The sequence below is a fragment of the Leptonychotes weddellii genome, chromosome 3 (genome assembly GCF_054177405.1).
Source record: "Leptonychotes weddellii isolate Sample4059 chromosome 3, ASM5417740v2, whole genome shotgun sequence".
In the NCBI taxonomy this organism is placed as follows: domain Eukaryota; kingdom Metazoa; phylum Chordata; class Mammalia; order Carnivora; family Phocidae; genus Leptonychotes; species Leptonychotes weddellii.
The window spans coordinates 124,396,099-124,421,738 of record NC_138371.1 but is presented as its reverse complement, the minus strand read 5'-3'; the positions used below and the strand labels follow the sequence as shown (position 1 = coordinate 124,421,738).

Sequence of the window (25,640 nt, the reverse complement as noted above, 5' to 3'; positions counted from 1 at the left end):
TAAAATCTTAAAAAAAAAATATAATGGGTCCATTTTTATTTACTCCTCGGTAATGTGAGGACTATTACAAAATTAAAATCACTATGTAATCGTAATCTAATTTCCAACATTAGCCTGAGCTTCTATCTCCACAGAATCTTTTGAAGAGCCACGCGGGAAGCAAAATGGAGGGATCTGAGTTTGGCCTCCTCCCCTGCTTTCTGCCCACAGTCTTGTCAAAGCGCTGACAGGCAGAGCTCGCTAGCATAGATTGGGGGGCGGGGGGGACCAGGACTAGTTCCAAAATGGTTAATCAAGAGTGAACTGTGTTCATTTTTTTTTTTTTTTTTTTAATTCATGAAAGTCAGAGAGAGAGAGAGAGAGAGGCAGAGGCAGAGGGAGAGAAGCAGGCTCCCCACCTAGCAGGGAGCCCGATGCGGGACTCGATCCCAGGACCCTGGGATCATGACCTGAGCCGAAGGCAGACGCTCAACCATCTGAGCCACCCAGGCGCCCCTCATTTTTTTTTTTTTTAAGGGTTTCACTTAAAAGGAATGTGGGGCTAATTGGACATTTTCCTTTTGTGTTTTATTTATTTTATTTTTTTTACTTAATCAATTCTGTAATGACTTTATGAGAAGACAGGAGAAAATTAGCCCAGAGCGACACAAGGAGTAAAAGAGCTGTCGAACATTCTCAAGAGGGAGTCCCCACGAGAACAGCCCGGAAGCCACAGGGCGCCCTAATGGGCGGCCGTGGCCGCTGTTGTATGGAGAGATTGCACCCCCGGGCGACCAACCCGAGCGCTGCAGGTAAGGCTTCAGTGACCCTGGCTACACGCTGCTCTGTAACCTGCCCTCGCAGGTAAAGGCGCTTTCTGCTCACTGATGGATCATCTCCTGCAATTACTAGCTGTAACCTCAATCACTTGAGCTCGTTTCCTTACCTATAAAATGAGGTAGCCAGTAAAGCTGCCTTCACGATGTTGGTGAGCTGACACGAGGCATTACAAACAAGGAGCCCCTGGTGCTCAGGGCACAGTCCCTATTGAGAGTGCTCCCAGATTTGGCATGTTGTCTGCTTTTATAAATAAAGTTTTATTGGAACACAGCCATGCCCATTCATTTATGTATTTTCTATAGCTGCTTCCTTACTGCAACAGCAGAGTCCAGACAAAGTCTGCCCTTCCAAATCTTTTTTTTTTTTTTTTTGGAAGAACTTGCTCACGCCTCTCACCAGCCTCTCTGCTCCTACCTCTGCTCAGCTCTTCAGACTGAAGGGTAAGCTAGAGGAGAGACAAAGGCGGCCATTATCTGTGATGAGCTCACAGGGAGTGGATGCTCCTGGTAGAGCACAACTCAGAAATACTGTCTGCTCTTTTTGGTGGGTGAAATTTTAATTTTTTTTTTTTCTTGACTTTGAAGCAGAAGACTGAATCATGACAAACTGCCTCACCAATCATGTTAATACAAACTCTGAAGGGATCCCTCCCCCTAATTCCTGACCTTTAAAACAAAACAAAAAAACCATAGTTAAGATGGCACAGACATTATGACATGAATCAAGTGCGCAAGTCCTTAGAGGAAGGATCCAGCTAATGTATGAAACATGAGTTAAGAAATTTAATAAAGTATAATGCAGTTTTTAATAAAAATGGGATTTGGATACAAGTACACAACTGCTTTTCCCCAAAAAACACCACGTGGGAGATCTTTTAGCATTTTATATTCCACCATCATTAAGATCATAATCTGAATCGTGAAGCTGTGTGCATTTAAAAAATATTATCGTATTTTATGTTACTTTGGAAGAAAAATGCCTAAAATAATGGGTTTAAAATGATGAGTTTTTAAAATTAGTTATTACAGGAGAAAGTGACAAGAAATTTGTCAATGAAATGGCCCGTGAACACCAAAACAGTAATGGGTCATTCAAGCAAAATCAAAATTGGAGGGGGAGCCTCAGACACCTCACACTCAAGGTCACTTTAAAACAGAGTGAAAACAACAAAGATAAGCATAGAGCTCAGGTGGCCGTGAGCAGTAGACTAAGACTTTTTACCTTGAAACTAGAGATGGATGAACTTTTTGCTGCTTCCTTCAATGTTTCATTCACCCAGTTGACAATAATGTCATCATTGACCTTCTGCCCGCCTCCAATTTCTTCAAGAATATTCAACGTGTACCTGAACAAAATCAAGAATGATTTCTGGAAAAAAGTCGCTAAGGAATTCGGTAACACAGAAAGTAGCCAGGGTACAAATGTTCCTTTCTTTCTAGGTATGCCTCAGAAGATAGCCTGGACACCATTACATTTGCAAGGAAAAAATAAAATAAAAACAACATTATTTCCTTTTAGAATATAATTTAAAATGTAGCTTTGTGGTTATTATCGTGAGATGCAGAGCAAATGCCTCCTTCTAAGCACTGTCATTGCTCTGAGTAGGAAGGGAAAGCAGAAGAGAGGGAAAGCAAAGCCAAGATTCAAACCCGTGACACTTTTCTTAAAGGAACCACAAAAATGGAGGGACAAGTCAATGTTAGAAAAACCCAAGGGGCCAACATAATAAAGGAAAAAGAGAAGAGTTCCCTTCTTATACCATAAAAGTAGAAATATTAGGAATACACAGACCAAAGTTAATCTTTAGTCTGAGCCTAAGAATCACCTTAGATGCATACTGTTATGAGAATTGGGTTTTTTGGGGAAAAGATGAAAAAGATGCTTCAAGGGGGGCCTGGGTGACTCAGTAGTCGGGCATCTGCCTTCGGCTCGGGTCGTGATCTCAGGGTCTTGGGATCTAGTCCCTCACTGGGCTCCCTGCTCAGCAGGAAGCCTGCTTCTCCCTCTCCCACTCCCCCTGCTTGTGTTCCCTCTCTCACTGTGTCTCTATCAAATAAATAAAATCTTAAAAAAAAAAAAGATGCTTCAAGCTCTAGTAAATCAAAGAGTAGAGTGGTAGGTGCAATAACTAGTATAACTTTCTCCCAGGGAAAGCAAGGAGAAAGTCAAGGTGAGAAATACTTAGTTTGGGCCCAGAGATGGGACCAAAGCCTAAGGAATTAATGGGTATGAATGGGATAAGGCTCAGGTAGATTTTCAAAATAATCCTATCCTGGAAAAAGGCCCCAGTTTTGATCAGTTCTTGAGATAATGTTTTCTGGCATCACTGGCTTCTTGTTTCCTGATAGGAAGCTTGGGTATTGAGTTATGAGCCTTTACCGTTAACAGTGAAGCATTTCCGCCTGGTGAACATGGTAAGAAAAGGCAGGTGAGTGCACACTTCATCCGTCATGTCTATGTACTGCCTCATGGGACAAATGGAGTCTGATCTGCTAGAGGCTCCACTCGTCTCAGGGGTGAATTCTCACTTCCCTTTGTCAGGATGTCCATACTGCTTTGTTGACAGTGTAGGGGCCAAGGGCATGAAGATTATTTTGACTTAAAAGCAATCAAAACCCAGCAGATTCAGGAAAAGCTCTTTACCTCCCTCCAGACCTGCCGAAAAGAATTTAGATAGAGGACCTACTCCAGGAAGAGAGCTATCAACATAGATAATTGCATTATACCATGAATGACGTATGGTAGACAGGAGGGAACCTAGCAAGGCCTGTTTGATCAAAGTTCTCTATGTCCCATGTTTCTGAGTGGCCCCACCAAACATCCGTTTACCAAACATTTACTCTCTTCATCTTCCTGTGAATTACATTCCTTTCCTTTGAAGTCCCAGACCCCTACCCCTTCTCCTTAGTCCAGAATGATGTACAACTTCATTTCGCCTGACCATCTTTGGAATTTCCACGTCTGTGTGGTTTCCTGTTCATACAAAATTAAATTTGCTTTTCTCCTATTAATCTGTCTCATGTCAGTTTGATTCCTATGCTGGCTAGAAGGACCCTGAAAGGCAGAGTAAATTCTTCCTCCCTGACAACACTCTCAAGTGGACAGAAGCTAGGGAAGAAACTGGTATACACAGGCTCACCTCAATACAAAAATCTATCTGTGCAAACACAAAAAGCCACCGAGGACCAGGGAAACTGAGAGACATACAGAAAAGCATGGAGGCAGCTGGCTGCATTAGGGTCTGAGTACGGTCCCTCATGGTGGCACAGGATTCTGGTGAGTACAAAATTGCCCTTCGCCCACCTCAAGGGAGGTGTGGCGGTTTAAATGGAATCGTATACCCACCTGTAAGTACAACGGTAAAAACAAAGGGAAGAAAGGACAGAATTAGGTTGGAGTCTCCACTCTGGACAGTCCACTAAAAGCACTAGCTATAGATTCAAAATGTAAAACAAAAATCAATGTGGCCCAGGTCTACCTAGGATTTTCCTTGTGAGATAATCACTCCATACCATCAAACATGTTTTGGGGCAACAGTGCTTTCATTAACTGGAACCTCCAGACAGGACCCCCAGTATCACTGGTGCTTGCACACTGCCCTGTGCTGAGAAACCATCGGTCACAGTGAAAGGGTGTCGCGAGCCTTAGCTTCAGCCAGTGCCCGATTCAACAGAAGAGGATGGATGAGGTGTGCATGCGCAGCGCCGGAGGGGCTGCGATTATTACTTGCTTGCCTTCCTGCCTTCCAATGCTTGTTTGATTTATTTAACATTTGACCCAGAGGGACCAACCATGGTGTTTTGTTTTGCAAGGACCTAACCCAAATTCACAGTCCACAGCCTGTTTGATCTGGGGTGAATTTCTCATTTGCCTGCCTCTTTGTTCATTTGCTGGAGTCTGACACCGCCGTCTGCTGGCAGCTTCCTTCTTTCTAGCTTCTGTCTCCAAATTTATACATACACCGTTTGCCAGCTTTCTAACCTGAGAACGATTTCCAGGCTCCTGAAGGGGAGACGGAGGCTTAAGCACACATCTCTCATTTGTTCTTAGGGGGAAAAAATGACACACCATTTATTGTCCAGATAAATGGCCAAATTAGCACATCTGTGCAATCCAATGAAATAAATTCCAGCTAGAACTAGCTCTAAATTTAATACATCTGTTAATGTGTGGCACAGAGAGGAAAAAGATCCCCTCTGGTGGCATTTACATAATTATCAGTCATTCCATCGCCTTCAACAGTAATGTATTTCTCTGTCCACTTTCTTATATGCACCATTCTTGAGTAAACACTCATGAGAAATGTGAATGATTAGCCAGGTAGGGACAGCAGGCTGCAGTCTAGACCTTATCGTATATAAACCAGCTATCAAGTACAACATCGGGCCACGTTTCTATAAGATTACAGAACAAAGATGATATTACAAGGTGATTTTCAGGTATTATGAAATTCAAAATGGCTTAGAGTTGGCCTGAGGGTTTTTTTTTTTATCATTAAAAGAGAAAATATCAAAGATTATCTCATATCCAAACCCAAAAGTCAACTTAACCATTGCAACTAGAAAGATCTGTTTTGTTTTTTAAAGCAATCAGTAGCCCAAGTCAGTCTATTAAGAATTAAAAACACACATGAAAGACAATGGAGACTAGGTCACATGTTTCTGAAAATACACTGGTGCGGCAGCCCTTAGGGGCTTTCAGTAACATCCTAGAAGTATGCAGCAAGATAGAAGATGGGGCTCAAGTTCCTTTAGCTCTGGAGTTTTCTGTCCCAGAAAAGCCTTATGACATCTGCCTTTAAACTTCAAGGAGACCCCAGTTTAGAGATGAGTAGTAGAGCGCTATACTTGGTAAAGCAAGTGTGAATCAGGTAGCAAACTCCATCATGATCACTTCTGATTATACCACATCACCTGGAAACACTGACATACTTAGAGGACCATTATGAGTATCAGGACCTAGAGACAGTGGCTTGGGAATAAAGCTGAAGTGCCTAGAGACACTACACACCTTGTCTTTGCCATTCACTTGTGAGACATCATGTAATGTGACATGTGGTTTCTGGAACTTCCTTCCAGGTAGAAAATGAATTAAGTCACAGTGACATAGGCTCTAATAAAGGGATGTAAGATTTCTGCCTGGTCAAGGCCACCAGGATAGGGGGAAAGAGTGAAGCATTTAAAAGCAAACTATTTTACACTTAAAGATTTGCTATCTTAAATTCCTCCCAAGCTCATGCTTTTGCACCAAAAATCATTTACTTTTCTTGTATTTTCTATTTATATATTACATTCTACCTTGTCAAAGGCTCTCACATTAATTCAACTCTAAAAGGCATCTAAAATAGTCTTGTGATGAACTAGCAGGAAATTCTGCTTTGGGCATGGTGTGGTAACGGGGACCGGCCTTACCCTTCAGCCTTACTGGACAAAGTAAGCACAAAACAGTGGTCCCTGAAAGAAGGAAAGCAAACCTGGTGAGCCCTAAGACTGTGCAGAGAGAGAGAGAGAACCCGAGCAGAGCATAGCAGTCCCCCTGAGTTGAGAGGACAGGATTGAGAACTCAAGGAAACCAAGGTGTCTGAAATTTGTGGGGCAGAATACCAGAGAGGAGAGAGCTGCCTGGAGAGGAAAGAGTAATCTAGAAAGAAAGCTCCAGACATCTTCAGAGGGTTTGTCATAAGTCTTTAGCTGAGTATTACTCAATGCATGTGTGTGAGCAAACTACCAGAGACTGGGACAAGAACTGTCAGAAACGAATGAGCAGAATGATTCTCAGAACAAACACAGCACTGGAAATAATTTGGTTCCCACCAGTCAGAGTAGAAACACCTCACGATACCTGGAGCATCAAGTTCAATACTTAGAGGAGATTATCTCAGTACTGAGAGACAAAATTAGCTCAAGACTATTTAAACTTTAAATAAGCCTCAAAAGGATCAGACTGTGTTTAAGTAACTGCATCCCAGGACAAAATTCAAGACTATTTAAAGGAATACAGAAATATCAGCACACAGCAAGGTGGAATTCACAATGCCTCATATATAATAAAAAATTAGTAGGCATGCAAAGAAGCAGTAAAATATGACCCAAAATGAGGATAAAAATCAATTAATAGAATCAGACCCAGAAATAACAGCTACTATAATTATGTTCTATATGTTCAAGAAGGTGGAAGAAAGAGACATGGGGGACACTGAAAAGACCCAAAATTTTTATACATGAAAACTGTAACGTCTAAAATAAATAAATAAAATCTTCAAAAAAAAAAAAGTCATGCTTGATAAACACAAAAGACAAAAAACCCAGTGGTTTTAAAGCCTTTCTTTCAAAATTTTTATACATGAAAACTGTAACGTCTGAGATAAAAAAAATATATACACCAGATGGGATTGATACAAGATTAGACATTACAGAAGAAGAGATTAGTGAATTTGAAGACCAAGCAATAGAAATTATCCCAAATGAAACAGAGAGAGGAAAAATCAAACAGAGGGGAAAAATGAATAGAGTATCAATGAACCTTGGGACAACTTCAAATGACCAAATAGGTATGTACCCAGAGTCCCCCCAGAACAAATTGGGGTGAGTTGTACAGGAAATATATTTCAGGAAATAAAGACCAAAAGTTTTCCATATTTGATGAACATTACAAACCCTCAGATTCAAGAAGTTCAACAAACCTCAAGCATGCGAAAGACCAAAGCCCATTATAATCCACTTGCTTAAAAACAGTGGTAAAGAGAAAATCTGAAAGCTAGAGAAAAAAGACATTATATACCAAGGAATCAAGATAAGAATGACAACAGAGGGCGCCTGGGTGGCTCAGTTGGTTAAGCGACTGCCTTTGGCTCAGGTCATGATCTGGAGTCCCAGGATCGAGTCCCGCATCGGGCTCCCTGCTCAGCAGGGAGTCTGCTTTTCTCTCTGACCCTCCCCCCCTCATGCGCTCTCTCTCTCTCTCATTCTCTCTCTCAAATAGATAAATAAAATCTTAAAAAAAAAAAAAAATGACAACAGATTTATCATTGGAAACAATGCAAGCCAGAAGGCAAAGAACACTATCTTTAAAGAACTGTAAGAAAAAAACTATCGATCTAGAATTCCACAGAGAAAATATCTTTCAAAAATGAAAAATGAAATAAAGACTTTTTAGACATCTAGAAGCTAGAATGCTTCCTCCCCAGCAGATCTACACTGTTAGAAATATTTCAGAGAGAAGGCAAATGATATCATGGAAATCTGTATCTACACCATGGAAAAGCACTGGAAATGGCAAATGGGTAAGTATAGTATATATAGCACATTTCCCTCATCTTTGGAAAGCCTCTTTAAAAGATAATTGACTATTTACACAAATCTAAAAATAAAAGGTTGGAAAAAGACATGTATGCTAAAATTAATCAAGAGAAAGCTGGAGTGGCTATATTAACATTAGAAAAAGTAGATTTCAAAGAAAATATTACCAGGAATAAAGAGGGTCACACCATAATGAAAATGGGGTGATTCATTAAGAGGACAAAACCATCTAAAATGTTTAGGAATCTAATAAAAAAGCTTCAAACTACCTGAAAGAAAACTTAAACAACCTGAAAAGAAACAAAACAAAACAGAACAGGAAAATAACAAAACACTCCTTTGGTTTTAAGTTTAGCTTAAAATACCATTTTGCTAGTTCAAACCACATTCCTGAACATTTGCTAGTATGTTTCCAGGTCAATAATATACTCAATAAAAAGTCATTTCCCTGAGTTACGTTACCTTCTCATTAACTGCCAAATCAAGGCTAATGTTAGAGTGCGGTTTCCTTCATTGAGATCTTGTCCCCCGATGCCAACCAGGGAGAACTTAGCTTGATTCTTCCCCAACTCCACTGCATAGTTACAATTTTCAAGCTGTTAATGAGCAAGAAGGAAAACATTCTAATGTCATCATCTCTATGATGAGAAATACAAGATACTAAAAATAAAGACACAAAATGAAATAAATGTTGTCAGGCTGAATGATCTCTCAAGTCTTGCCTGGTTCTGCAATGCTAGGGTTCTAAACTAGTCCAAGAATTTCCCATCTTTTTTTTTTTTTTTTTAAATAGAACCCCTCACTTCCACCAAAACATATTCATAGTCTAAGTGCAAAACCAAAATGAATTATTATGAACACTGTCATGGCTACATCACACTCCAGAAATAGAGGGCCATGCTCAGTTACCTGTTCATGGTATTCCTGAAACAGCTGAATGCATGGAGATTGTCATGGAAAATCTGGATTCTCCATCCTACATGCACATAATGGGCTGACATGTGGGACAGGGAGGTATTCCCGTGGCTACGCTTGGATCATTAAGAGCCAAAAAGACTAGGAATGGTGAGAAATATGTGTGCCAACCCCATCGCTGCTTTTACAAAAACAGTATGTTCCCACTGTGTTGACATTAGACAAACTATTTGTACAAGTCAAACTGTCAGTACAAAGCTCTAATTCTTTAGGAAATTAGAATAAGGATCCTGCTGGTGGAAAAGTGACCCTGTGGCTCTGCTTGCACTAATTATCTTAATTAGAATTTTTACATCATAATGTTTAAAGACATCCAACATGGAATTATAAATAAGTAATCAACTGAAATAATGGACTCACTTTAATGAAACCATTCAGGCTTCTGATTGCTGTGCTATAATTTAATCCCGGATAAACATTACTTATCTAAGTTTGGCCTCCTAATAAAGTATTCACAGGGTGCCCTTGCAGGCTTATGACTTCACCTGCCTGTTGGAACATCTGAAGAGTCATTGTTTACCTTCTTCATGTTGCCCCCCAGTTTGGGGTATGGTGGTTTGTTTACTCTGTTCCAATCAACAGGGACTTTAATCTTTTCATAGAGCTGGAAGATGACCAGGGCATCTGATAAGTCACTGGACAAAAACAAACACAAAAGAATTCTCAGAGAGCCACCATTTATTAAGGGCCTATGGTGGGCAGGCACTTCCTTATGTATCAGCACAAGGAACGTTTGCAACAACCCGACAGAAATTGGTATTCGTAGCTTCATCTTTAGAGGTGAAGAAACTCTGACTTAGAGAAATTGAAGAAACTTACTCGAGGTCTCTTCCAGCTGTGGCTATCTATGCCCCTGGAGCTGGAGCATGCTGCCTCCAGGAAAAGAAATATGGCTCCAACAAATGGCACAGGAGACACGTCACCATAAACTTAGTATTTTTTTGTTTTGCCTGCTTAGAAGCAGATCACAGGCTTACAACATGTAGTAAATCTGTCCTTTTGCTGGGTTATGATTTTGTACTGAAGTGAGTTTCTCAGCTAAAGAGCCAACACCTGCAGCTCAATTTGGCACTAGCCCCTTTCTCATCAAGGTGCACACATTTGTGAAGAGAACTGCACACTACAGAGATATTTGAAATCACGGGGATCTTCCAAGGTCTCGGTGTCTCCCATTGAAGATGAGTCCCGGGGCACCTGGGTGGCTCAGTCGTTAAGCATCTGCCTTCAGCTCAGGTCATGATCCCAGGATCCTGGGATTGAGCCCCGCATCGGGCTCCCTGCTCGGCGGGAAGCCTGCTTCTCCCTCTCCCACTCCCCCTGCTTGTGTTCCCTCTCTTGCTGTCTCTCTCTGTCAAATAAATAAATAAAATCTTAAAAAAAAAAAAAAAAAGATGAGTCCCCACATTCTCTTACCTGTACAAGTGATTGACTCGAGGGTTAACGCCCAAGGAATTCATCCAGTTCCTAAATGTCCGCTCTTCCCTTGTCTCACCTAAATTAATGAAGACCTGTTATCTTTCGGGCGCCTAGAAAATATGCCTTTTTTATGACCAAAGTTTAACTAAAGAGGCTATAATAAAAATTGAATCTAGAATGAAGAAACCTCATTCAATAAACCTTAATGGATTTGGATGAGGACCGTTATTCTGTGTTCGTTTTTTCTTTCCTAGTCCAACTCAGCGAGTGTTTCTATAGCATGTTAGTAGGGCACAAGTTCCTGTGTGGAGAAGCAGTTCACAGTCGGCCCCCAAAAGTTCACATTCTTTCAGGAGAAACAAGACTTTTAGGCAACAAAGCGAGATCATGCAAGCCCCAGGGCCAACACATGAGGTGAACATATTTGCTCCTTGAGTTGAAATAGGAGAGAGAACAGTTTGGAATGGAGTGGAGTTTGAGCTTCACCTTATAGGGCTAGTAAAACCCGGACCGGAAGGAGGAAAGAGGAGAGGATTTGAGGCATCAGGAAGTAGTGGGAAGAGAAGACAGCATACATACGAGCATGAAGGGAGTGACAGACGAGGTCTGTATTAAAACAATCAGGAAGTCATTTTTCAGAATCTGTGTGATTCGCGGAGAGAAGGCTGCTTGGTGGCTGCAACCAGAATTGGGGCTCTCTGAACGCCAACCACCAGATTTGGGTTGATATATTAGACAATGCCAGTCATCATAGGTTCTTTTTGTAATTACGACAATAAATTCTTGAGCAAGGCAGAGATATAATGAAGGCGGAAGTGTGATGTGCCTGGCAGCAGGGTGCAAAATTACTGAAGGGCAATATGCATTTAAAGATTTTATTTATTTATTTGACAGAGAGAGAGAGATAGTGAGAGCAGGAACACAAGCAGGGGAGTGGGAGAGGGAGAAGCAGGCTCCCCACCAAGCAGGGAGCCTGACATGGGGCTCGATCCCAGGACCCTGGGATCATGACCTGAGCCGAAGGCAGACGCTTAACGACTGAGCCACCCGGGCGCCCCTGCATTTAAATTAAATACGCAGAGGGGATGGTGTGTCCACCCGCACATGGGCACATTCAAATGCTTGATAAATGGAGGAACAGGCCCCTAAGACCTATTGAAATGGTTGGTGTATGATTTAGTAAGAGTCCAGAAAGCAGTAAGGAAAAATAACAATCTAAAAGCCCTTCTGCAGGAAGAATTGTTAGTATTTACTAATTCAGTAGATTTAGGGGTGAAGAAGAGGAAAATATCAAAGTGGGACCCAGGGTTTTGGAGATTGAAAAAAAAAAAAAGTGGTATGATTAATGAAAATGGAGAGTTTCTACAGGAGATGGGTGGGAGGCGGGGAGGGCAGAAGTGCGCCACAGGGAGGAGAAATGATCATTTCCGTTTTGTATATGCTGAATTTCAAGTGATAGCAAAGGAACCAAATGGGGATGTTCCAGAGGCGGCTGGAAGTAGGTGATTAGAGGGCTTGATTTATATACTTGGTAGTCAACAAAATGCCTGGACCCCTGACCACAATTTATCAAATGATACAAATGCAGCACTGTTGCAATACGGATTGAATTTTGCACTTCCAGCTCGGGTAAAGCATTGCAGGAAAAAAAAAAAAAAAATCAATCAATACTTTAAATCTGGATTTCCTTTCTTTGGCAATATTCATTTAGTATTAATTTTGTCTTTTTTTTTTTTTTGTCTCAACATTGAGACTAATTCATGATGGAAAAAAAGAACCTGACGATAGCTACACGCTTTTCATCCAATCTTAGGGCACTAACCCCCAAAATACAACTGTCAGGGGTTCTGCCTCAAAACTTTACTCTGCCCCACCGCACCTCCCAAATCCAAATCCAAGAAACAAAACAGAAACAAACACCTCACTAAGCACCTCTCAGCATTAAGTTAAAATATTTTTAGATGATGAGCGGCTGCAATCTCTTGTGCAAGGAATTAACACTCAGGCCATTAAGTACATAAATTAGGTTTTTGGAACTCGGGATTTATTTCACCTGATAATTAAATGCATTGTCTTCCCTAAAACATTTAATTCTGATAATGGATGAAGCTTATGTATAATGGATGTGATATAATGGTATTTGATTATTCCTGCTTGGCTGTAATTGACTTGATTAATCTATTTATTCTCTTTGTTATATACCAGAGAATTGATGATCTGTTTGCAAATCTTCCCCAGCACGTAAGGGGTTTATATGTGCTTAGCAGGTAATTTCGAACTGCCCTTGAATTAGAGTGGTGAATGCTTTTCCGAACCTCTAAGCAACAGGCTTCCAGTTACCTTCGAGAGCCCCCCAGTCGATGTCCTGGTTCTCTGGTTTGTGCAGGGCAGGGTATCTGTTAAAGAGGTTGGCAATGAAAGCCAAGTTCAACTTGGGGTTCCCTCGGACAACATCGGTGGCCGTGACAAACTGTCGGCACCCCAGCCTCTCTGCCTGCTGCAACATGCATTCCGCCCTCTGGATGTCATCCTTCTCCTGTAAGGAAGAAGGGCACGTCAAGGTTGGGTCAAGGCTGTCCACGCAGAAAGGAGGCAGGGGTAACATGAACAAGACATGGGCATCTTACTGACCCCCTCGGTGTTTAACCTCAGATCGACACTTAATCACAGCATACGATTACTTGTATTTGCCTGAACCGAAATCAGCAAGTAAGAGGTATCTCAGAAATTGAGAAATTGAGTCTCTCGTCTCTGTACAGAACCATGTCAGATGAATGCTTGGTTGTCCTGTTCTTCAAGAGATTCGGTAGATTCTATAAGCTTATCATTTAAGTTGGTCTTAATTATTTTCAATGATGAAGCTTCCTTTTTATTATTATACAGACTCTGTGAGATTTCGTCTACCAAAAGTGTGTGTTTATTGTCATAAATAATACTCTATTGTCCGTTCATCGAAGACATTTACACCTGTCAGTAAGAACTTCTGATTCATATAGCCACCTTTCCCACACGGAGCTGGTGTGCGTGCGACTCAAACACAATAAATGTGATCAGTTAGTCGAGCTACATATTGTCATTCATGAATCTACAGCAGCAATTTGGCTTTTGCAGACTTCAGATTGAGGGCTTGATATGTTAAAAGTATATTCAAATAGTTCTAGACAATCTCCAGTCATTTGTAAGTAGACTCTTATGAGAACATAAAGTTTTGTTGAAATGTGGTCCACCATTCTTAAAACTCTTTTTAAAGAGTTTATGAAACCACCAATTTTCAGAAAACAGAATTTTAAATTGTTTATTAACATAATGCTTTACTAGATGACACTGCACATTACACATTTCATGAACTTGTCATTCGGGAATGAGTTGACTTTAATATTAATTCATTGGATTTAATTCTAATGATAACAAATGAGGCCCAAGAATGAATGAGGCAACCTCTCGAGGTGAGTATTAAAGTGGTGGCAAAACCAGTTTTAACATTCAGATCCATGCTGTGCTGTTTTTAAGAACTCTCAAACCAGACACTTCTAAGAACTCACACAATTCCACCCAGTCCTTTTCTCTGATTACCTCCCCAGTGATGTAGTGAGGTAGGAGTGTGGCTGGGTGAATGTTGGAGCCGTCCTGGGTTTAAATTCTTTCTATGTCAGGTACTGGCTCTGTGGCCTCTCTGACCTTCAGCTTTCTCAACTAGCAAATAGTTATTAACACTTAGCTTAGTGATATTTGCGAGGGTCAGAGGCCATGTATGCAATGTGCCTAACATGGTACCTGGCACCTAGTACCAGCAGGTGGGGGTGTTGTCTCCTTATTACTACCAGAGGAAAAGGACCCCAGCCTTGGATCAAATAACTTCCAGTAATCTGTCATATTAATTAATCCATCTGAGACTCAGTTTTTTCATTGATAAAGTGAAAATTTATTTATTTGCATAAATATCCCACCGATTTCCAGAAATAATACTCAGGCACCTAAAAATAAACATAATAATACCTCTTGGTCCTTGAGTCTCTTAAATGATGAGACACACAGACGTGCCGAGCATGGTGTGTGGCATTTGAGTGGTATTAGTTTCTTTCCTTCCTTACTGTCTATTTTCAGATGCAATTTCCCACAATTATCATCCGAAGCCATTAACGGTTGTTAATAGTTTTAACAGGGCTTTAAGCAGACACATGCACTCATGGAACCCCAGAGTCAAGGTCACACGGGGCCAGGGAATTGCCAACACAAAGGCAGCATCATGTTCTCTAAACACAACTTGGGACATGGCCTTACCCTTAGTCCTGACATGTCAATAACAACAGCAGGAATACCTTCTTCATCTCCTTTTGGAGCCACCTGCTCAAGCAGGTGGTAATAAGCTTTTGAGTCCTGTGAGAAATTAAGAAATTACAATTTCAAAACAGCACAGCTAATCACATACTTAGCACGCCAATAATTTCCCAAAAGCAAACATATTATATTTCTTATTTGACTGTCATTCAAGAATGCAACTTAATTAACAAAGCTGGAAGCATTCACTAATTTGAATTTTCTCTCTCTCTGTTTACATATCGTTATCGGACCTTCTCTTTTAAAGGAGTATAACAAACATAGGATATATACAAAAGGCAACCCAAAGAAGCAAATGCTATTTTGTTGTTCTTAGGGGAGGAAAATAATTCATTTGTAGGTATTAAATTGTATACAGGAAAATATATATACCTTTATATTGCTGCAGAAGTCAGTCAGCTAAGGTTTAATTAAAAAAAAAAAGTGACAGAAAAAGGAAGCAGAAGTTTAAAGCAGAGTTTAAAAATACATTTAAATGGACAGTCAGCAAAAGAAAAATAAGGACTTCAAAGACAGAAGGTTGTAGCATTAACAAGCAATCTTTATGTAAAAGGAGATATTAAGATGAAAAGCACACTTAATGTTTATCAAGAAGTTGGAAAAAAATGGTTAAATTTAGTGATAGCAGCTTGGATACAGATATTGAATTCTCATGTTTTCCTAGATTTACAAATATGCTTATTGATGAAAAGAATTCACAGAATCCTAGTCTTAAAATGGTAATTTATGCTCATTCAATAAAAGCATACAGATAATCAGGTAATTTATTTAAATAATTTAAAAGCATCTTAATTTCTCTTAAAGACTGAAAAATCAGCAGTTCTCTTTTTGTTTTTAAACCTGCATGGGGCCTGGGGACAGCAGAGGTAGGCTCCCCACTTGTGACATTAGAGACGTTAGAACCAGAGAAAGCCTGCCACTGACGCTGCACCTGGGGAAACCTCTTTTCATCTCTCCCTTCCACCCTCCCCTTCTCTTACTTTTAAACGTAGCTATTTTGAAGTCAGTGAAAGTTCCATGCAGGTGTCGGGCACAAATCAAATCTGCCTACCACGTATTACATCTGCTTAGCTTTGCTAAGTCTCCTCTCATTTTATCTGACCCTAATAAACCCTTCTCACTCGCTCCAGGGTGGGTGTTCTCCCCATGTTTGCAGACTTTGTGTGATTTAAGGGCACCTCCCAAAGCTGCCAGATGCTCAGACATACGTCACAGCGCTGACCTTGGGCAGGATGCAGCTGTCTGCCCCCTGGTGACAGGCACCGCCCCTGTCTATGCTCAGCTTGCCAGCTCCTATGGTTATTATTCTAAAGAACACAGCTTTTTAGTGATGAGAAATCAGATAAATTTATGGCTCAGACGAAGCAGCCTAATTTTCGCTGAAAAGCTTGAAAATTTTGGCTGAAACAGGTGCAGAGCTTAACTGGTGAGCACCAAGGAAGATAACGCTGCTATCCAGCTCCTGTTAAATCCCCACTTGGTTGGTGGTGCCAGGCCATCAATAGCCAGTGAAAGTGGTGTAGTTAGAAAAATGCATTTGGCATTATTAGCTTAGGTGCTAAGGAATGGGGGACTTTCCATCTAGAAGCTTCCGTCTAACCAGCACCATGCGTGGCAGCCATTGCGTCCATGGCAGGGGGAAGCTGTCACTCAAAGGAATATAAGCCTGGGTGACTCTTGGTGAGTCTTGTGACCTTTCCTCTGACTCATTCTCTTTGGAGAAGATTTCTTTTTAACTTTTGAGAAAGTAGAGACTGAAAAGGTTTTCTCATGCTGCACCCCAGCATCTCACACTGCTCCTTAAGCTCCTTCTGTCTTGGCCCATCTGTCCTTAGTGCCAACAGCTGTCTTTCACCCTGACAGGGAACTTTTCACCAACTGGAAAACCACAGGGCATGCTTCCCTCAGCCTTTCCCCCCTTGGATCTCTGCTGTAGGACTGCCTGCCCTTCTCCCTGCCCTGGGGGGCATTCTCATTGCAGACGGTTTCCGGAATCATTATCTTTTAAAAACCACTCTGGTTTCTACAAGTGAATACCTTTCCAGAAATTCACCGGTTGTTTTAGAGAGGCAGTATGTATGGTACTCAAGGACGGGGACCTTGGAGGCTGACTGCTGGGTTTGAATTCTGACCCCGTTCCCCAGCTATGTGAACCTGAACAAATTAAATTCCCCTTCTACCTCAGTTTCCTTATCTGTAAAATGAGAAAGTAATAACCTTTACCGCAAAGGTTTATCGTGAGGATTAAATGAGCCAATACACATAGAAAGCAGGTAGAACAGTGTCTGGTATACAGCAGACACCGTGTTTGATGTTCTTAGTGTCCTCAGAAGAGGAATCCTCATTGAATTTTTTTAAAGGATTCCCATCTGATGCTCCCAACAGATGCTCCCTGATTTTTGATAAAATCAGAAGGACGTCACCAGTCCTACACATACTCTTCCTTGAAAAGCAGTCTGACCTCTTGCCCTTCCTCTCTCTACTTGCTGACGCTGTCACTCCAGGGGAGGCCCATCTCCCTTTGATTCTGTGGCCTCGCTAGGACTTTGGACAGATCTACACCGGGGCCCTTGAGAGGAGCGAGCAGCTCCCACGGCACCAGCCGCACCCCCACCCCCGCCAACGAACTCTAGAGCCTCTGAAGTGATGGAGCCGAGTCTGTCTTTTCTCCACAAATGCCCCAATTCCCCCTCTCTGCTGCAGTTCATCCTGTTCAGAGCACACTCCTCCTACCTTGATGTCAGTACTGAAGTTGCTGAGCCTGTTGCAGCCTGCGTTCTCCAGGTGGTAGTTAGCCCACCTCAGCAGGAGCTCCTCAGGGGAGAGTTTCATCAAGTCCTCCAGACTCTCCCCTTCTCTCAAAAGAGCAATCAGAGCTGAAGAAGGACAAAAGCCGAAGAAAAATAAATACAGGGGATATCTGAAGGGATTAGTTAGAACTTCAGTTGAGCTCTGCTGGAAAGCTGACAGAGCAATGTTGTTTCTCTGGGGTAAGGGGACCTACAGCCTCTCCCATGGACTAAACACTTTATTATCATTCCCTAAAAAGGAAGGTAAGGTTTTGAGAGCTTATCTATTATCCTCATTTTTCAGGTGGGGAAGACATGTCACCAGTGAATCTCAGTGCTATGCCTAAGAAGACCATGGCCATGGAAGAGCCACAGAAATAACCAAGACTATCAGGCTCAGAAGGCTCCACTGGGTCTGTCAGACCACATTTTACGATACGACAACAGTTCTGCTTTCAAGAGATCAATTTTGTAATAATGACAATTGTCTTCTTGTCTACTCCCAGAGGTGTTTTATATTTCAAATGCTTACTTGCATAATTACAGCATCTCAAAAACTGTAATCAACTCTTTCCTCTGTTTTTCCCAGCTGAATAAATATATTTTGCTCAGCTAGAAGGTTTAAATTTTGTTGCAGTCATAATTTGTAAATCAATATTCTTTCTCATGGGTTCTAAGTTTCCTATTTGCTTTTTCTCCTCTATATTATGTTTAATATATATTTGGTTTAAAAATGGCAACCCAGGGTTTTTTGCTGGTTATTGTGATTTGGAGATATAAATTAAAAAGTATGTATAACTAAAGATTAGAATTTGGCTACAGATTTCATAGGGCTCTGTCCTGGAAAGCTAAAAGGTAACCCTGTTTTTTTATGATTCTTACCACGATCTACTTCTTTTATCTAAACAACAGGGCTGTAATTGTTTAAATGCAGATAGAATGGGGAGAGCAGACGGAGTAAGGTTGACAGCTACAATATTTAGTTGCGAACTTTGAAACCCTACATGTAATCTTCCATAGTCTTGGTAAGAAATAGATCAACTTTCTCCTAATCTGGTGCTATCACTTTGGTATATGAATGTGAACTGCTTCATCAAATACAAGTTAAAAAGGAGTCTATTTGTTACAAAGTATCTAGAAGCAAAGTGAACCCAGAAAAGCCCTTGAGGTTGCATCCCAGACAGCCAGGACTGAGCTCTAGGTTCTAAGTAAGCGTTATGATTAGTCTGTGGTCTTAAAAAGGTTTTGTTCTGTCATTTTAAAAAGTCTGGTCAGTGTGGATACCATTAATGCAATGGATTCGATGTAACTATAGTTTTCAAAAATTAAGGATTCTGAGCTTGACTATTCTGACATCTTCCCCCTACAGCCCCCAACACATGCATTAATAAAAAGCCAGGCCACTAATAACAACTTGTGGCTTTGCTCATACCTTCATTTCTACTGAGTTCGATGTCAGCAAACAATCCAATCTTGATGACTTGCCACAAAAGTCCCAGGACCAGGTAAGGCTTCCCCTCCTTTAAGTCCTCAGCCCCAATGTTAACCACATGGCATCCAATGGCTGAGGCAGAATTCAGAGCCAGGTTCAAATTCTCCTGAGGTAGAAAAAGTGTACAAATGTTGTTTTTAACTTTGCAGATGTCAAACAATGATTCCTGGATGACAACAATGCTTTGCTTCTGGAAAGTTCACAGGTCTAGAGGCATGGTCTTCACTAAATTTTAACACTGAGAGAAAGCAGTGAGTAACAACTGAAAGAAAAACATCTGGTCACCCAGATACTGGGCTTATGCCTGTTCACTCAAACTGGCACCTTGAGTCGATAGTCCATCCTGGCCTGGTTCAAACTAACGAGTCTTACAGTTTTCCACTTTGCCCTGTGATGGAGCCGACACACTCAACATCCCCACTGGCCAGACATAAAGGGGCACCTTTGAGGGTAGTCATTGTCTTGCCATTGGCAATCGTTAACAGCACAACTGTTGATATAAATCAAGGTCATAAAAAAGAGTAACAAAATAGCTTTTGACTTTCAGACTGGGTATTAAGAGAATGAAAAATACACAAATCAGATTCCTAGAAAAGATAGGGTGGTTTTTACTGAGACAATTTATTGAGTATCCAGAATATCTAGGGGCCTTAAGTATATACACACCTACACACACATACACACACGCACATACATACATGTTCTTATCACTAATAACAATGTATATAATGTGTATACACCTCATACACAGTTGGAATAGAAACAATGCCATTTTCAGTCTAGAATCTATATACTGTTCTTGGGTCCACAAAGGAGAAGATACTAGAAAAAAAAAAAAAAAAAGGAGAAGATACTAGAGGCAGCGACGTATAGAAGTTGTGTTTGTGACAAATTAAAAACAAAAGACAGGCCACCAGTGAATTGGAAAGAGGACTATCAGACAGCTGGGTTTTTGCCCGAGTGTAGAGCTCAAATGATGAGCAAAAAATACCGTTTCTATTCATGGCTGATATTAAAATTCAACATCAAGATTAAATTTACCATTAAGTGCATTCATATAGGTTTAATCACTGTTCTCACATTGGTTACTGCTTCCGTTTTAAAAGTACACAGCACTGCTTACAATCAAACAGCATAACATACTGTTCATGACTTAAGGAGTAGGACATGCTTTCTGAGCAAGAGAATTGCAATAGAGGAATTGTAACTGGAACGTAACACTGGAACGTAACACAGAAATATGGCTTACTTACTACTGGTTACTGTTCCCGTTAATCAACAAATTGAAGGCATAAGACCAAGTTATATTTGGTGGCTGTAGCCAATACCACTGTTAGGCTGCCGGAGGACTTCCCCTTTGTTGCCCCCTCACTTCTTTGAAAGGCTTATCTTTTCAGTTAACATGCTGTGGATTTGGCATCAGCTCAAAGATAAATTGCTAGGGAAAGTGGAGTTAAAAACTTTAGCCCATGTGAATTTTATTCCTAAGGGGCCAAAACAAAGAATGCCCCCCAACTACTAACACCCCACCAACATTCCCCCCTCCCAGGTTCCCTGTTATATTATTAAAGAAAAAACAAAACTGTCTCCCTCTGTCCCCACGAGCTGTGACAAACCACCGGCCGCAGAGCTGGGTTTGGGAATAGCGCCCGAGTACCTGGAAAAGGCTGGCTCTGCATTTCCAGGGCTCATTCATTCCAAGCACAATCTTACAGTTTGGCAACAGAGAGAAGACATACCTGAATGGTGAAGGGGGTGAGTTTCTTTTTGTTGATTGTCCTTTCATCAATTGTGTCTGGCACTGATAGGTTGATCATTTTACTGAAAAAAGAAACGATTACATTAAAGAAAGCTGGCTTCTGAATAACAGAGTCCAGTGACACAGAATTTAAATTCTAGCAATACCATCCGCAAAGACGACAGCAATATAATCTGTGTGATCCAGTGTTTAGATATAAAATCAGTTATGCAATTTTGATTAGATTAAAACTCTCTACGGGAAACGTCAAGGTTCCTGAAATCATACTAATATACTGAGGCACGAAATAAAGACCCCACTTTATTCATGCACCTAAGAAGCTGCAAAATCATCCTGGTGTTCTCAGCATATTAGGAAATTCTGGGTAGAAAGCCAAGGCAAATCCTCCATAAGTACTTTACTTTCTCAGCTGTGAAAATTGTATATAAATGACTATATATACACTATGTAAGGGACCACCTGTACGCTTCTGAGCTTGTATAATGTCTAAATTTCTGACACCTGGTAGAACACTATACTTTTAACTAAGTGGATGATAAAATGTTTTATATCCTGCTGTAGTCATTGTTCTATCAGTACTTGAGAAATTTCACCCACTTAAGTGTCTCTAATACATTGATCAGATATCTAAGGTAAGCAATTATTATTTGTAAAAAACTGCTTTTATTCACTTAGCACTGGTTTAACCTCCAATGGGGCATAGAAAATAAATCTCCTTAGGTCACCTCCATCTTATTTAAAGAAAGGAAGTTGAAAAAGCAAATCCAAAGAAACAACAACAAATTCAAAGAATAGTAAACTTGACTGTGGCTATTTGTTTTTAATGAGAAATCGGCATTAACATTTTTTCCTAACAATTTTTAAGCAACTACCTTTTCTGTGGTGTTCTTTAAAGATGTATTTCTATAACTTTGTCGTGTGTGTGTATGTGTATGTGTGTGTGTGTGTGTGTTTAACATATATTTAAATGAAAGGCGCTTTATTGCAATTCAGGCAAAACAAACTCTTAAGTCATTATTTGAAAAATCTGAAACTGCTGGTGAACTAGAAGCTGTGGGAGCTGGTAGGAGGGAGGGGTGACTTTAGAAAGCAGAAGGTAACCTTGCTCTTGAAAAGCTTATGGTGCAATTATAGACACAAAATATATGGATATGAACAGTTACCTAATGGTCCAAAAGAAGAGCATTATAATGGCTCCCAAAGTACTACAAATATGTGCTTTGAGAATCCAGTGCAGGGAGAGACCCCTGGGGAACTGGAATAGACCAGAAACTGTTAGGGTAAATGATTTCTATAGAAGGAGAGGATGTGGAAGAGTATTCTTAAAAAGAAGAAGAGAAGGCAAAGCCACAGTTGCAGTTATGAGCAGGACGTGTGTGGGGAAGAATAAATGTGGTTGCTGATGCATTCAGTTATTCACGCAGCCATTCACTCAGTAGCCTGGGCTGGGTACCTGAGTCATGGGGCTCCTGGGAGGTAAAACTAGAAGGAGACTGAGGGAAGATGATGGAGTGCGTTGGATGCCAACCTAAGGAACTTGATCCCAAGGCTACATTTTTTATGTCTTTGTTTTTTTTTTCAGTTGACAGTTTTTAAAATGAAATCTCAAGGTGAACTCTAATAAATAAAATACCAAAAGCAGAATTGTTCTGCTCAGAGCAGGGAAGAAGGGGTTCTACGTCTTATCTACCCATCCTTCCCTCCAACTCCTGTGCCCACCTGAGAGCGAGCATTTCAAGCCTCTTCACTAATACCATGTCTGACAGTGGTCTCAGAAGCTGCTAAAAGCAAGAGCTACAGAAGCATTTCAAAGACACCATCATGACTAGTGTGTGTTGAGGTCTGCTGCAGACCAAAAGTCTTCCTCTTTTTCCAGGTGTCCTCAGCATCTGAAGTGCATGTTTGTATGTACCACTCAAAAGGCCCTTTGCTGAAGGTCTTGCATTGGGTTTCTTCAATTATCATGCTGCTATCATCAATCTATCTATTTTCATGGTAGGTCATGTTCAGATGAAGCCAAGTGGCATATATTCCAAAAAGAATTGCTTTGGGCCTTGTATTATTGCATCTTTATCTGTATTTATTTGTCTCTATGCTGCACATCCCTCTCCTCCAACCAAGCAATAACAGTTTTACGTTTCTCATTAGAAGTTGCTTTTGAAATTAGTTTGCTTTCCAAGGACCTGCCAAGTAAAAGTCCAGAAAGCAGTTCGGGTCCAGCTGAGCACCAAAGGAAGTTGGCCTAGGATAAACACAATGAATTGTTGGTATTCCCGAAAATCCCAGGAAAACCTCTGGAAACCAAGAAGGAAGTGTTATTTACCAAAGGACAATGCCATCCCCAACAGCACTGAAGAGATCATTTGTGTTTGGATTCATTGGAATAACATGTCGACAGTCTGGGTCATTCTCCAGGGCTTTGTTTATCCAGTTGACAAAGGCATACTTCTCTTCCTCTGCAAGTAAATGATAAAAATGACTTACTTGCAAAGTGAAAATCTGACATAAACAAAATTATACACATGGATCTCAGACTGTCATGCCCAGGGGTGACATTGAGATATTATCTGGTCCCTTATCCTATCGTCTCACATTTTTTGACATTAAAAAAAAAAACCCTCAGATGACTTCGGGAATAGGCACAGAATCTCTGTTCACTCCAAGTCATAAAATATATGGCAGGCAGATTTAGAAATTATATATATATAATATGTAACTATCATATATAACTATATATATAAATAATAAAGATACATTTTATTTATATTTAGATACAATTTAAATATGAATGTGATCTCATGCTTATAGGATAAAACTCAGGCTGTCTTTAGCCCAGCCAATTTATTTATTTTTTATTTTTTATTTTTAAAGATTTTATTTATTTATTTGACAGAGAAGGAGAGAGAGAGCACACAAGCAGAGGCAGAGGGAGAGGGAGAAGCAGACTCCCCACCGAGCAGGAAGCCCGATGCGGGACTCGATCCCAGGACCCTGGGATCATGACCTGAGCCGAAGGCAGACGCTTAACAACTGAGCCACCCAGGCGCCCCAAGCCCAGCCAATTTAAATGTGAGATGATCGCAGATAATCCCTGTAATATCTTTGGGCTTCTTCATACAATCATAATGAAATTGCTATGAAATAAAATCTTTTGTGATATAATCTTTCTTTCCTATCAGTAAAGCTGCCAGAAGTTGATTTTGGAAGTTTTAATAAAACCTCAAGTTATGCCTTACAGCCCAGCACCGTGTTTCCCAAACTGTGTGTCACTGAAAACAATAGGGTCCCTCAGAAGAATCCCGAGTCACAAAAGTTTGAGAAGCACCGCAGTAGCACATCACTGTCTTGAAGATTCATCATACATATTTATATAATTTCTGTCTTTACTTTAAAAGTAAAAGGTTAGGGCGCCTGGGTGGCTCAGTCATTAAGCGTCTGCCTTCGGCTCAGGTCATGATCCCAGGGTCCTGGGATCGAGCCCCGCATCAGGCTCCCTGCTCAGCAGGAAGCCTGCTTCTCCCTCTCCTGCTCCCCCTGCTTGTGTTCCTGCTCTCGCTATGTCTCTCTCTGTCAAATAAATAAAAAATAAAATCTTTAAAAAAAAAAAAAAAGTAAAAGGTTAAACAGTGTCTCCACAATCACAGACTGTACTTAATCATGAATTTACCTTTAAGATCAGTTAATGTTTTGAAGAACTCAGTTTGGGATTTGTTGGATTACCATCCTGTTTGAACTTTTAGTTTCCGTTAAGGCTGTTGGATGCCAGCCTTCCGAAGAAATATACAACTTCTTTCCAAATCAGTGAAAACACAGTTTTGTTTTGTTTTGTTTTTTGACCAATCAGCAGGCATTGAGAATTATTACAAAGTTTAGAGGAGACAGAAGCCTGAGTAATTCATTTTATCCATAAGATTTAACAAAGGAGTTCTGGCAGCCTTGGTGTATTTTTTAAATGCTATTGAGATTATTTGGTATTGGACTCTACCTAGGATTAGGATTGCTCCTGCTACCTTATGTCCTTGGAACTGACCCACCAACCACAGGACAACAGGCAGTAGTCAATAAACTTGTGTTGGCTTATTTGTTTGTACCCCTTAGGTTTGAATACCAGGTTTAGATTCTGTAATGCCAGGAAGGCACAGATCCTTTCCATATGGCCCCCTTTCCCACTACCCTGCCAGTCTCCCCTCATGCCAGCCCCCACCCCACTTCCACCGCGCACCCACTGGGACATCCTACCTGAATAGGAGTGCTGGGTGCCGACACTAGACTGCTCCGAAGTACCACCAATTGCACAGATCCCTTCCTTCTTGTTGATTGCCTTTCTAAAGGTCTTGGCAACATCTGTGCTTTTTAGGCCATGAAAAACCTGCCAAAATGTAATGTACCTTTAGAAACCCAATCTGTGATCAAGAAAACCACAAAGGGAAGAATATGTAATGTTGAAGCAAGGAGGGTGGGAATGTATTTCTGGATATTTTTCAAATTAAAGCCCCAGGTTTCAAATGCATCTCCTTGTATTCTGCATCATACTCACCTTGATAAACTCATCAAAGCTGATCCTCCCATCCTGGTCTAGATCACCTGTAGCCATCAGGTTTTCTGTGATTTCTCTCACTCTGTACCCAGGCAGAGGCAAGCAAGCAGCCTTGAACAAGTCATTCAACTCATTGCAGCTGATGTACCCATTGCCGTCGGTATCTGCAAAGCAAGCAGCCACCTGAAGTTTCAGGGCAATTCGGGTAACAGGATGA

The 25,640-nt window shown here is 40.9% G+C and overlaps 1 protein-coding gene across 2 annotated transcripts in view; it reads right to left on the bottom strand.

Moving 5' to 3' along the window:
* LCP1 (lymphocyte cytosolic protein 1) overlaps positions 1-25,640 on the bottom strand; it is a 54,488-nt gene that overhangs the window by 5,667 nt on the left and 23,181 nt on the right. For both annotated transcript variants that reach the window (XM_081814926.1, XM_081814925.1), the window contains 12 exons: positions 25,424-25,587; positions 25,126-25,255; positions 23,210-23,342; positions 20,867-20,948; positions 19,068-19,233; positions 17,580-17,722; positions 14,790-14,885; positions 12,849-13,044; positions 10,506-10,584; positions 9,613-9,727; positions 8,580-8,713; positions 2,041-2,164 (listed from right to left, as the gene is read on the bottom strand). In XM_081814926.1, the coding sequence (XP_081671052.1) occupies positions 2,041-2,164; positions 8,580-8,713; positions 9,613-9,727; positions 10,506-10,584; positions 12,849-13,044; positions 14,790-14,885; positions 17,580-17,722; positions 19,068-19,233; positions 20,867-20,948; positions 23,210-23,342; positions 25,126-25,255; positions 25,424-25,587 (1,562 nt within the window). The remainder of the gene's footprint in view (positions 1-2,040; positions 2,165-8,579; positions 8,714-9,612; positions 9,728-10,505; positions 10,585-12,848; positions 13,045-14,789; positions 14,886-17,579; positions 17,723-19,067; positions 19,234-20,866; positions 20,949-23,209; positions 23,343-25,125; positions 25,256-25,423; positions 25,588-25,640) is intronic.